Source organism: Lissotriton helveticus, chromosome 3_1 (assembly GCF_964261635.1).
Source record: "Lissotriton helveticus chromosome 3_1, aLisHel1.1, whole genome shotgun sequence".
Taxonomy (NCBI): domain Eukaryota; kingdom Metazoa; phylum Chordata; class Amphibia; order Caudata; family Salamandridae; genus Lissotriton; species Lissotriton helveticus.
Genome location: NC_136061.1, coordinates 757,762,997 through 757,777,181, shown reverse-complemented (window position 1 = coordinate 757,777,181; position 14,185 = coordinate 757,762,997). Strand labels below are relative to the sequence as shown.

The 14,185-nt window shown below is 42.5% G+C and overlaps 1 protein-coding gene across 4 annotated transcripts in view; it reads right to left on the bottom strand.

Annotated features, from left to right (window-relative positions):
* SBF2 (SET binding factor 2) overlaps nt 1–14,185 on the bottom strand; it is a 2,295,537-nt gene that overhangs the window by 2,003,938 nt on the left and 277,414 nt on the right. For all 4 annotated transcript variants that reach the window (XM_078680952.1, XM_078680953.1, XM_078680956.1 and 1 more), the window contains exon 2: nt 10,560–10,645. In XM_078680952.1, the coding sequence (XP_078537078.1) occupies nt 10,560–10,645 (86 nt within the window). The remainder of the gene's footprint in view (nt 1–10,559; nt 10,646–14,185) is intronic.

The window sequence follows — 14,185 nt, the reverse complement described above, 5'->3', positions numbered from 1 at the left end:
TATATTAGAGAGACATTTAGCCATCGTTGAGAGTGAGTTATTACAACATTCAAGACATGGAGCGTTTTTAAACGGAGGGACGCCTTCACCCTCGTGTCAGAGAGGTGCGTGCCCCAGTTGCCTTATAAGTCACAATCTGAGTTTGCATAGCCAAAATTCTAACGATGTCTCGTCGCATTATACTATAGACGGTCAGCCATCCATGGGCCAGTTGTATCTTTAATGTATATGACCAATATGAAACTTAGGTTAAATATTGGGGACCTAGTGGACGCTTACACCCACGTGCCTGAAAGGTAGGCACCCCGCTAATTTCATTAACTGTGTTGCGGTACTGCGCAACTGGTATAGAGACCAGGCGGCATTGTGTATTTAGCCATCTTGATGTGTGACGTATTATAACATTCATGACACCCACGTGTTAGAGAGGTGATAGTCTCTAAGCCAGATCTGTAACGATTTTGCTTTGCAACATACTTTAGACTTATAGCTATCCATGTGCTATTCTATTTTACTATATAATATATAATATGACACCTTCACCCCTGTCGGTAAAGTTTTTATGCAGTGTACAATGAACATTACTTTTACGCAACCTCCATACACTGCGGCCCGTTTAGTCTGTCTACCATGGCCGCATACGCATTACACAAACGTACACCCGTGCGGCCGGCGTCATAAATAACATCACGGCTCACTTCTCGGGTGACTGCTCATTCATCGCATTCCTCCAGGACCCCCGTAGGCAACCCTGGCGGCCTCATTATCAGTAATTTAGCCCTTCTGCTTAACACATTCGGCTAGGCTTAGTGCGTTTTGACATTTCCTGTAAGAAGGATTTATCGCGCACCTAATGCGGCGTGCCCCGCCTGTTTGTTTCTTTTCAGACTTTGCCGACTTCGACAGCGGCTTTTCCCGAGTATGCTCTTAACATGGCCATCCTGTTGACCCAAGTGAGCGCACAGGGGGTTATATTACATATTTTTAAACAGATTCCCCCACGTTAGTATTTATGGTATCTCCTCTGTCTTTTGTTCACTTTCCCTAGTAACCACTGACCTACGCGGCAGCCGGCATTTGTGCCTTGAATCTAACGTTTAGGCTTACGTCTCAGCCGTGATCCCTGCGAGTGTATATTCACTACCGCTATCTGTTTCATATATCAGTTGCTCTGCACTAGATATGTTTTTTTTCTAGAGCTTATACCTGCCCCTGTTGCTTTAATATCTTGCAGAATTACTTTTTGATTCTCCCCGGATTGGAGCCAGACTGCCCAACCTTTGATTTCTCTTTCACGGTAAATGCCTTCTGGCACTCGCTGCATTTTAAATTCACTTTGCTGATTTTAGACTCGGCCACTCACTGTATTTCATTTCTCTAGGTAACCAGGCCCACCCTCCCCTACACCACCACGTCCTGATGAAGACCCCACCTAAAGGTTTCATGGACAACTAACGTTACATTTGGGGTCGAAACGTCGACAACCTATCCCCCTACCAGCTTGCGCTACCCATACTGAGGATATTTGTATAATGCGCATGCAGCATGGTTTCGCCGAAATGTGTTTTGAACATTGGCTGTTCTTCTCTTGTTGTGCTGGCTCTGTGTTGAAGCTCTGGCCAATTAATCTATAAACCTTTAGCTAATGAGCAGCATTGTGTATTCATCAGAACCTTGCACGAACCTTCCTCTCACATTCACTTTTTCCTACTCTTTCACTTCCTGAGGCACCAATGTTATTCCAATAAGAAATGTAGTAGTTGTATGATATAATGTATCCCTATACACATTGTGATTAAACAAGTGTGCCAACTAAGTAAATACTTTTGTATTTGTGTATTTGTGTATATATATATATATATATATATATATATATATATATATATATATATATGTCTGTTTTGTTTTGATTTAATACTATGTACTGGGACCCCTCTCCTATTGTATCGCATTGCACCCAGGTTCCAGTGACTTTAATGGGTTTACCCTTCTACTGTAACGTTATGTTAACTGCAAGCAGATATTTCTGAATGTTATTGTGTCTTTCCTCAGAGACCTCAACTGGCAATAATGGTTGAATTGGGAGTAACATACTGTAGGATATGCGACCTAGTAATACCTCTTGCTGTGGCTAAAATTGTAAACAAGAAAACCACCACTGGGTCAGGGCTCCCAACGGCACAGCTTGCCACAAGCTTCTAATAAAACGAAAATGAGTGCCAATGCCGCTAGTTCATGAATCCGTTAATTATTTGGTCAAAACATACGGTTTAGACAATATGTTTGTTTGGATTTAATTCCAATTATTTTATTTCTTTTTAATTTCGATTTGCCACTTCTATTCTATGATGTCACTTGAACTCTGGGGTGAAAAACATCCCTGTAATTCACTTTTTACACACCTATAATTTGATGTTATGTATTGCCCCTAAAATCATCTGCCCCTGCTTTCAACCGCTACACAGGGGCAGAGGAGTAATGTGAGCGGCATACATAACATGATCTCACCTATTGGTCCCAAATTTTACAGGAAAAAAGCGTCCTCATGCCACACACACCCACCTCTCTCTGTGCTTTCACTTCAGTCTGATCCAGAAGCTGTTCTCCCTGCTTTCTAGCACTGATCTCTCAGGTGTTTAGAGAGCCCAGCAGTGCAGCCTGAAATGGTTTCCTGAAATAGCAACAGTAGTTAACAAGTTCTGCTACACCTGTGCTACTTCATAGCAGTAAATTACTGGATCTAGAATCCAGTAGTTCAACCCATGGAATACCATTGCGGTGTTCCTGGTCCCAGAATTTCCGCCGTCAGGTTACGAAATTCCAAGGTGTAGAAATGTCAGGGTCTTCTTAGTTTAGCCTTCTGAAACGCGAAATCACCTTGGTAATTGGTGCCAATGCATCTATTCCGGCAGAGGTTCCAAAAAAAGGGCACTTTACCTGTTCACATTTCCCCAATTTCTTCTTAGTGAAATGTGAATAGGCAAATAGCAGAGCTGAGAGTTTTCCTGTGTAACGTGTAATAGTGATTCAGCAGTTACATATAGTTCCTGGTAAAATAAGAATTTTACTGATCTCGAAATGAGGTTCAAACTGCAAACAAATAGGTAGTAGATGACAAAACAGCCATACATCCAAAGAATAATACATAATCCACCCGCAAGATATGGTTTTTAGTATGAAAGGCTGGTTTATCTCCATGTTCTCAATGTATTTAGTGACTGCTTCAACTAACTTTATTCTAATCCAAAGCTGAGAAAGGCTTAATCTGAAAAAAATGGTGAATATTTTGGAGGTCAGATGGAAAAACACACAAGCCATCGTGTAACGATGATACCTATATAAATTTACCTCCTTTTGTGGTAGCTATCATCCAAAATAAAATGTCCCCTCTTTAGATTTCTCAACTTTATAATAACAATAAACTACGAATGGATTGAACCAATGTGGTCCTCAGAGCTTGCATCAAAACGAATTACCCTAACCTATCAACACCTTCGGTGCTCATGACGAGCACAGTGGCGCTGTGCTTATGATGAGCTGAGCTCGTCATGACCACCGCGGCGCTCCCACACGGGGATAATTCCCCTGCTGTGCTGAGCGTTCTAAAGAAACGTGTGTAGTCATGACGAGATCAGATCGTCATGTGCACAGCGCCACCGTGCTGCGTGACGAGCTGCGCGCAGCCTCCCCTCCCTCCGCACCGCAGGGGAATTAGCCCCACGGTGAAGGGGCTAAAGATCAGATCACTGGATTTGTTTCTGTGCAAAAGGTTGTAATAGCAAAACAGTCAACATGTTTAAAAAACTAACTGGGAAACAGGTGAGCATAATCAAAGTGCTCATATATGTACTTTTGCATGTACGCTTTTGGCAACATATGCCTACTGCTGTTGCATGGACCAAATACATAAAAGGTTGAACGCCGAATGCAGACAAGCATATTAGCCCTGGGGTGCAGTTCAGCCAACTAAATGAATTCTGCATTGGGGAACGAAGCTTAGAAGAATGTATTTACTCTCGCACAATGTTATTGAGATGTCTTGATATGAACTATCCATCTCGCATCCATGGGGTCGACCTTCTTATTTCTGGCTCAACAAATATTTATAACTCCCATTTAAATATACACTTAAACAAGCAGAACACTTGGAGAGGATTCCCAAAAGCGCATATTTGGTTTAATTGGCAGTTCACAATGATGAAAACGATGATAGCAAGAAATCGTTTATTTTGCACAAATGCCCTCAGCTTGTTATCACTAACTGTTCCTGACCTGGGACTGCAGTTAAAATGTCATTAACCAAATGATCCTGACATCTAACAGAAACCTAACCTTCCGATAACAATCACCACACTAGTCTCTGAAAACAAAATTCCATGGATAATGTCCAGACTGGGCGCCATATTCTGACTTAAGCAAAATGGGGATGCATTCATCATACCATGTGGAGTTCCTGCAGCCGAAACAGATGGCCCACACAGAATGTTAAAAAAATCCACAACAAAAAAAAACTTAAACGTTTTTTGTGTTGCTTTCTCAGAATGACTAAATTTGAAAATGATGACCAACACAAGTGTCATAGTTAGCCACACCACTTGCATCTAAGAGCGAAATAGAAAAAAAGACTAACCGCCTGATTCATCAAGCTAAATAGCACTCGCAAAGGGCAAGATTCTCAGAATCTTGCCTTTTGCGAGTACAATTTTTGCATTTGGGATTCATCATCCCAAATGCAAAATTCGCTATTTAAGAATTCGCACATTTGCGAAGAATTGAATTTAAGGAATCTATATTTGAGATTCCTTAAATGCAATTCATGAAGCATTTTAAAATTGCGAAATTGCAATTTTGTGACCTCTCGGTAAATAGCAAAAACTTAGAAAAATGCATTTAAATGCATTTTTCTAAGTTGCATGTTACACACACACATGTCCTTTGGACATGTGTGTGTGCGCAACAGCAATGTAGATTACATTTCAGGGGTGCTACAGGGTGTCCTTTGGACACCCCTGCACCCTTGAAATCGCATCCTTATTTGCGATTAGCTAATTGCCTGTAGGCCCATAGGAATGCATGGGGAGTTATTCCTTATTAGCGATTAGCAAATAGCTAATCGCAAATAAGGAACATGTAGGAATCGCAATATTTATTGCAATTCCTACATGAATCCCGTTTTGCAAGTCCTTAACAGCGATTCGTTATGAATCGCTATTAGGGGCTCGCAAAACGGGAGAATGATGAATCAGGCTGTAAGACACAACTGTGTGGGAGGTCAGGCAGCAGTGCTTATCTCTCGAAGACACCCGGAAATTGTCCAGCAGGATCTACAGGGCACATACATAGAAATTGCTGGCAATGATGCACCAAACTCACCAGTGATGTTGGGTGAGGTGTCTTAGATCTTTAATTTGGGAGTAACGCAGAGCCAGTTTTGCACCATTTTAAGCAACGTACTCCAAGCAAGCATGAAGGCAAGTGAAACAATTACAAAAGATGGACAACACTTGACTCTAAAAACAGATATTTATTCAGCAATATGGCTCCTTCTGATAAAGAGATGGGTGGACAGAACATCCGTATACCTATACTAGAACACATCTTTTAGAAAGATAAAACAATCTGTGCAACAGCCTTTCTTTATCAAAATAAACTGAGTGGGCCGCGCTACTACACCATTTCCGTCAACACACGACTAGCGCCCAACAACTACTATCATCGTCAACTGCAGATGAGGCTGCGAGACAAGAGACACAGTGAGATCCCCCAAGGCACCCATGACAATACAGACGTTCCCATGCACCAAACAGATGTGCGATCACACAGCAATCCCACAGGGATAGAGACCCACGCAAAGCACCCAGACCTTCAAGAACCATAGCAAACAAAAGCACAATTTCTCTGACGTCCGGCGGGAACATCTCACCCTACCCTAACATGTTTGTCCTGGGTTCCGATCCCCAGTTAGCTGTTCGCACCAGTAGTTCCAAGGACCAGATATTTTTCAGAAAGGACAGACTCTTTTCGGAGCTGCATCAAAACATAGCACAACACTTTACGGCTGCAGTAGAGCAATTAACACGCATGTTCACCACTCACACACTTCACCATAGTCTCAACATACAAGTGAAAATGTAATAAGCGTAGGAAATTTTGTGTTGGTCATGTGACAGTAAACTTGTAAAATTGAAAGAAAATCTAAAAAAAATGTCTTAAAAAAAAATCAAGAAATAAACTGAGTGGTTGGTGCATGACATAATTTCGTATACTGAAGAAAGATTGGACATGTGCAACACTGGGTTTTCCCATTTCGACTCTAGATGGGAAGTACATTTAGGAGGGTGAATAATGAGAAGGACCTTGCTAGACAAGATAAACATCTAATATGAAATTACCAATATTATTGCCAGCAGTCTTTATGAATTTCATGCAAGCACCATACGGTGTCAGAGCTCTTCCGCAAGTCCAAATTATGTAACGTTCCAGTGACCAGGAACCACGGACTCTACAGAGAATGTATCAAAAATGACATTTGTTGTAAAGGGTGTTTTCCCTTGAACACTGCCTTGTGCTTAAAGAAAAGGGAGTATGATTCCAAAACTGAGTGTATGACAAAAACAATACAAACAAAAATATATTACTTTTCCGCCTACATGTTTGCTCGAACTAGTTGAAAACCTTTTACATGAAAACTATTAATTTCTGCGACGGACAGCAGCAACATTGTTACACTAAATTTGCTATGTATTTTTCCTCTTTCTCAGTCTTTAAATATCCATTCAATAAAATGCGTTTCTACGGGGAATTGGACGCTCACACATTCCTGCTCCAAAATACATTGTTTACATTTTCTAAACTTAAAAGGAATGCAACCCAATTAAACCAGAAACAGTGAGAGAATTCTATGAAGCAGTTCATGAAACCTTTGCCCCAGTGCAAAAGAATCTAATGCGTCTAGAGAACCAACTTATATAGATTTTGACACAAAGAAAATAATTAACCAGTTAGAGAAAGGTTATGGTTTAGCATTTGCATTGCTCAGTAGTGCAGTGATTTTTTAGCCAATGTAATCATGGATGCTTCTATGGCTAAATTGACTCTGAACTAGGCCTTTGGATATCGAGCCAGCGACCCACTGACTACCCATTCTCTCAATTTTTTTTGTATTACAAAATCAAGTCCTCTGATTCACGCAGTTTGTCTCTTTCGGTGTTTGTTATGTTTCCCTACACTGCTTGTGTCTGACTCACTCAGTTCACAATGCTCGGAGGTAGATTTTGGGTGTCAGCTTCGGAGTCTGACCGTAGAGGCATTCAATTCTCATTTCAAACTTTACATCCAAATATATATATAAAAATTCTGAATTCCACCATTATCTCTGACAATTACTACTTGGCGAGGGACTCGTGTCTTCAACAGTTTCTAATGAGATGGGAATGTTGTTCTGGCCATTTGTTGTTTTTTGCTGTGTGGTGATCCTCCATGTTTTGTGATCTATTGGCCATTGTAAGCAAAAGAGTGACTCTTGGGGCCATCAAGTGGTGACTAGAATATAAAAACACAAATCTCGCCAATCTCCATTTGGGATGACTGAAAGAAGAGTTCCATTTAAGACACTTACTTGTAATATTCTACATGCAGTAAAGTCAGAGAACCCTTTAGCTTAGGTTTTTAGAGTCAAAGATATGATTTTTTTTTTACAGAAAGCGCAATTAAGATCAACGACTCCTGATTATTTCTGGAACAGGTAATGGCCTTAGACATCTATAAGTATTTACATGCTTAAGGAAAGGGAGCCAAGTGAAACTTTAAACATCCATGAACTGTAAAGGCACCCAGAACAAAAATGAAAATATAGCAAAGAGTAATCATTGGTTTAAAGAAGGGAAAGTCAATATCTGTCATTATGTAATGCATTATGTTCAATGGAATTAAATTCAGTTTCCATTCTTGAAACTGTACTTGTGTTGATTCCACCAGTGCTTAATTCGCGCCAGTGGTTTCCGGTGCTCGGCACCGGCACTTTATTGTCAAGACCAGTTTTTATGATAGCCTACCACATGATGGTTAATATTAAATATACATGTAAAGGTGCCTGCGACGATGCACTTAATGAGTCATGACAAGAGAGGAAAGCTAGATGGCGCCTGTGCTAGTAACTGTGCACGTAACCGCACGCTCTAGGCCACACAAAAAGCGTGTGGTCCGCTTTTTGAAGCCCACTAACTAAAAGTCTGCTCCAGCGCTATCGGTATTATAGAAAGGGACGCACAAGCGTCTGTGCCCCCTTCAATAATACCAAAGTGCCCCTGCAAAGAGGGAGCAACTTATTGTAATATGGCCCCAGGTACTCCAAATGGGGAAACATTAAAGAAATGAGGAAAGACAGAAAATCCTGCTGAAGTAAAGAACGCCGCATATATGAAAAGGGTCTCTCTATACATTAACACGTACTAGTCAGCTTAAAGGCCACACTGCCTGCAGCCCAGTCTTGCCACCTTTAAGGATGAATGCTGTTAATTAAAGGCAATCCAAGAATATCTGTAAAGTTCACCCATAAAACACTGAAAAGATCCTTGCCATTCAGGGGGAAAAACTGTGTCTTTCGAAGCATGGCACGGGTTAGAACGTATTTGTATCGTTTGCTGCTTCAGAGTGGTAAAAAAACTTTTTTTTTCTTGATCTGGATCTTCAAGATATCGATTTATCACTGAGCAATAACTGCCGAGACAGGATAGAATGCACACACTATTTTTGCTTTATATTTGGATGTAAGAGTTGATGGAACGTTCAAGAGTCCTATTCTTTTTTATGACAAATACATTTATTGTTTTTTTTCGTTCTGCAGATGGACAGCGTTTGAACACATAGATTAAGACAGATCGGATACACTGACGTAATGATTCAACATAGCAAATGGTAAATTACAGTCCAAATTGGCCGTCAGCAGCGGTTATTTCCTTGTGTCCATGCATTCAAGATCATTCCGCAGATTAGCCCAGTCAATCAGTGTCCTATGTAGAGGCTGGAGAAGGCAACATGGTACGGAGACCTGCAGTTCGTACCAATTTGAAGGCCAAGGTCTGCTGGATAGCCCCTATGATGCTGGTTTAATTTAGGTTTTGAAGGCTTGCCAGGTTCCGCCAAATTTGTGAGACTTATCATGTATTATAGCAGAGAGGTCTCCATTGCCTAAATATTCCAGACTATGTCCCACCAGTAGTGAAATGGGGCAGGGGAATTAGTTGATTCCATACCCTGGCAAGTGTCATTCATGCTGATTCTAACAAAAGTGAAAATAGCTTGTCTGTAGGTGTGGTGAGTGGGAATATGATATCGTCACTGGGGCCTCCAAGAAGGACCATCAGTGGCTCCAATGTATCTGTAGGCATGTCCACCACATGTGAAAAAGGTGCCCCTCACCCCACAGTTTTTCCAACATAGTGCTAGGCTTGCAGTCATTGTGTGTGTGTGTGGTAGATACCATTAGGTTAAGAATTTTTTAAGCATTTATATTGAATGCTGATGGAAGATTTTGCGACCCTGGCATATTTCCGCCCAGGTTGTCTCTGTGATCTCTTGTCCCAGGTCAGTTTGTTTCCCTTGTCTGGACATAGTTGTGTTTGGGTTTAATGTGGAGAACTAAGAGTTTTCTGCAACCAGATGATGCAGTTTCGGACTTGATGATTTGTGAATAGGAATCTAAAGAGCTGGTATCACCGTTGGCAATGAGAAGTGAATTAGTCCAATGTAAAAGTTGGAATTTTCTTATTTTTCAAACAACATTGCTACCACCAAGCGCACTGATGTGAGTGACCAACTGGCACTGTCATACATGGCAACTTGCACAACAATCTCACAGTATGATGGATGGGCGGGGCCTCGCACCAAGAAGTACCTACAAGGCACTTTTGAACCCCACCCCACCCTCAAACCCCTCTCCCAAACAAAACAAAAAAGCTTGCCGAGGCTGGTGCCCATGTCCTAGGGTGTTTTTATACCTCTTAATGGACTGTTCAAAGCCTCGGAAAACAAACTGAAAACTATTTACAGTGGCTTTCACCTCGTTTTCCTGCCACTGTGTGATATCGGCTCCTTACCGGAGAACGTGTGATGGGGCCAATATTGTGTGTCACACGGTGTGGCACCGTGTGAGTTGGCAGGTATGCACTGTGGAAGAAAGCGTAGCTAAAGACTACAAAACTCACAGTTCTGAACGCAAGGCAAATATCTTCATTTGTTAACCTTTAATGCATATGATCAACATTCTTGTAATATGGCAATGGCTCCTATCTTTAAGAAACTTATAGTTAAAACACTATCAAAAATATCTCTAACAGCGATAGCTAAAATTTGCAGACGGAGAAGATAAATATATGAAAAAATACATAAATTGGTAAAGAGAGCGATACCAAGCTAGAGAAAAATACGGCAGGTCAGGGACAGAAAGGGTAGGTCGGAGAGTTTGAAAGATCTTAATTACTATAGCTGCTACATCGTGAAATTTTCAATCGTAATGTAGAATATAAATACAAATGGTAATATATATATGGACTACTTGCCAGTTCAATGCCTTGGGGGAAAGGTACATCACTCCAATCCTTCTCCGGAAACCTCTGAATTATTTTTCCCAGGCCTTCTCCAGATCCTGAAGATAAGCAGGAGTATAAATTAACAAACAATTCTGTACTAAATTGGGTTAAAGAAAATCATTTTCTCGATATTAGATAATGATGGAATTCAAGCATTCACATTAGTAAACATCGGTGTGCTCAATTTTAACATGCAAACAAAGTGATTAAATTACAATTTTGAATACAAAAGGCGTGCATTTAAAAACTACTGCAAATTAAAATGTCCAGTTGTTTTATATAGGTTTAGTATTCGGGATAACATATATATTCACCTCAAAATGTATGTCATATTAATGAGGGGTCGGAAGACAAAATAGTTGGGATAAAGAGGAGGTCGCCTTACTGCACAGGGAGCATCGGAGCCAAGAAAGAAAATCTCGCCTGAGAAAGCATTAACGCCACCATTTTTAGACATGTTAGTAAATGCTGCTTTAAAACAGCATGCTTAAATATTTATTTAAAATTAACTTAATCCAGAAATAAACTGCATTTTATTAAAAACAAACAAAAAAAATCTTTCAACCACTGGCCCTCTGCAATGTTATGGTATGAAACTAACAATGAAAAATGCAGAAGGTCTGTATAGGGCTAAAATAGAGCCAATTTAAAAGGTTTCAAAACTTGTTTTAAAATGAAACAGTAACGCAGGGGCCTGCCATCGGCATTTATGGCAATTCTATATAAGTTTCCTTGCCATATAAGAATAACACATCCCACAAACCAAATCCAACAAACCAAAAATGGTATAGATCAGAATTTTATGCAAGCGGCCAATTTCTGGAATATTTGCATTCTGTGGAATGTAGAACCAGGGAAAACTAGATCGGGCTGACTAAGCAGTTATGTGCCATTGGCAAACATCTGTGCATGAAAATGGTGTACTGTATTTAATACTTGCAGGGAAAGTGACGGAGCTTTATGCAGCTCATAGCTGAGTTTTCCAACTGGCAACAGAATAACTCAACGTCAGTCTTCTGAGACTGGCCAGACATACTTAATGATGCGGTTTCTATAGGCTGGCCAGTGTTGATGGGCTGCATTACTTTTTCTCCAAAGTCCAACAAAGCGTGCTTAAAGTAAAAACTGCACTGATCAGAGTAGAGATCGGAATATTTCTTTAGATATTTTTCCATCCTCTCAAGCAACTTAACTCGGCAAGGAAACACCTAATAAGCAATCCAATTTGCAAATCTGATCGAGTCTAAAAATCTAATAGTGGGGTTCGTGAGGCATCTTTACAGTGATCATTTAGAGAGCAATTCAATAACGAAACTTCTTGGAGTGAGTGTATCTGACCATCACATTGTGAGTGGGCAAGAGGATGATGCAACCATTGGTAGTATTGTTTTTGGTACATCTGCTGCCGCTGAGCTGCAGAAAAGTAGTTGCGAATTGGAGTAAAGATAACCATGTTTATAGTGAGAAGTCTCATATCTAGTGTCTCTTTGTGAGACACTAAGGTCTGAGACCCTGCTTCTTGCGGGCAATTCAGGCTCCCCATTTCAAAGAAAATGCTAACAACATAGTGCACTTCAGCCCTCACCTCCTCCTTTTTAGGTTTCGCCTGTCGAAAGCTGCGCACCGCGCAGCTTTTCGGCGCAGGCGAAATCTAATGTTTTCAGTATGTGTGTGTTGTCCCGCCCTCTCTTTCCATTGGCTAGCTCCATAAATGGAGGCTCGCCATTGGAAGAGAGATCTGCTCGTCATTCTGCGAGCAGATTCGTGGGCGTTCCCGCGATTTTTACTCATCCCACCCCTTTTCCTACGTCATGCGGCGGTGGGCGGCGTTTTTTTTTAATGTTTCTTTTGGTCAGTTCTCTGAAGATGGCGGCCGGGCACTAGCCTTCATGGCGTGGTCCGCTTGGTCCGCTTTAACACCCGACACAATGGCCGGGCGGGCCGTGAGATAATGAAAACTCCAGAAGCTCCTGCTGGTGAGTGTTCGCTTTCTTGCCGTTTTCTTGTTGTAGTCTTTCTTCAAGATTGTTGGTTCTCTCATTGGTAAGCTGCAAAACTCCAAAACAGGTTATTTGCCGTAGCTGGAGCTTTTGGAAAGTATCCTTCCAAACGAAAATAGGCAAATGGAAGTGAGCACTCGTTTACTAACCATTTCCTTTCAGAAAGCAGGACTCGGGCCGTCTGTACATACACCGCATCCCTGGAGATAATGCAAATAAAGACGGGGCGGTTCATTTTCAATCCATCACCATCGGAAATCTGCTAACGAGGCCGACCCGTCCTCTCCGGGTTGTGAACACGCTGAGGGGTGGACACATTTACTTATGATGCCGGGCCGAAAGCAGGGGCGGGGTTGAGCGCCTCTCTTCTGTTTTTGAGCTGCTGTGTGTCCTCTTTCTCGGGGAAGACTGTCCAGTAAATGGGCACCGAGCACGATGGGCAGACTGACCCACTGCAGATTTCTACTTTCTGTAGTCAGGGTACACCCCTCCCCGGATGCTTCAGGTAGGTGGAGGTGCTGTGACTCCCCTCCCTTCTCAGTGAAGCTTGTCCCAGAGAGGGGCATGGATGGGCACGGAGCAGAAACGGTGCGGACGAGCACGGCCTACGGCTGCATAGTTGTTACAGTAGGGCAATAGTGGCCCGCCCTGTAGGGCGGAGCACGGGTGGGTTGGCACCCCTTTTCTGGGGAGAGCCCTTCTCAAGGAGCACGGGTGGGTGGGCACGGTGCCAGAGCAGCACCCTGGGCCCTCCCTGCCTCGTTCAGTGAAAGGAGCACGGATGGGCATAGTGCAGTAAATGCAATAGTTTTCTGACGCAGCAGAATGGATTTTAGAGTCTAATTTCATGTAGGGGTGCTTCAGTCATTTCCCTCACAGGGCCTCAAGGAGCAGGGACAGGGCAGGTTTTCTTACCAAACGTCTCGCAGGTTCAGAGAACACATTATGATAGTGAGAGTTCAGGACATCCCCAGGTCACAGGGCCTTGGAGGCGGTGCGGGGGGCCTGCCCTGGATGGCACAGAGCGGGACAGCCTCAGGTCTCTTGGGACATGCATTCGTGACACAATGCACGCAAGTCCGTATGCAAAAGGAGTACCGCTGAGTCTGGTATACTCTGTGAGACGCCCCTGGCATCCTCCGTGCTTTTATTCACTCGTTATTATGTGCACCTCTACTACCATAGTACAGCTGCTGCAGATACTAACATCCGCAGTAGTAATTATAACAATACTACTACAACAAGGCCGTTGAGCCAATCATCGCGCGAAGCAGGGCGTTGTAGGGGGGGCAAGCTACTGTGAGCTCACAGGACGCCATCGGAGCTGCGCATAGACACGTAGAACTCAGAGCGGAAGAGAAGAGAGAAGGAGCAGGTAAGGGTGGGTCGAGTTGGTGTTCACGGGGCGCACTCGAGGGGCTAGTGGGTGAGTAGTGTGACATTACACATCTGTGAATACCCCCATTGTTCTGTTTTCACCCTGAGCTCATGCCTCCTCCCCACAGCCCGAACTCTCGCTTTATGTGCCCCGCCCCCTTGTTGATATCTTACCCCCTTTGTCCCTTCTTGGTGTTACCTACTCACCCTTGCGGAGTT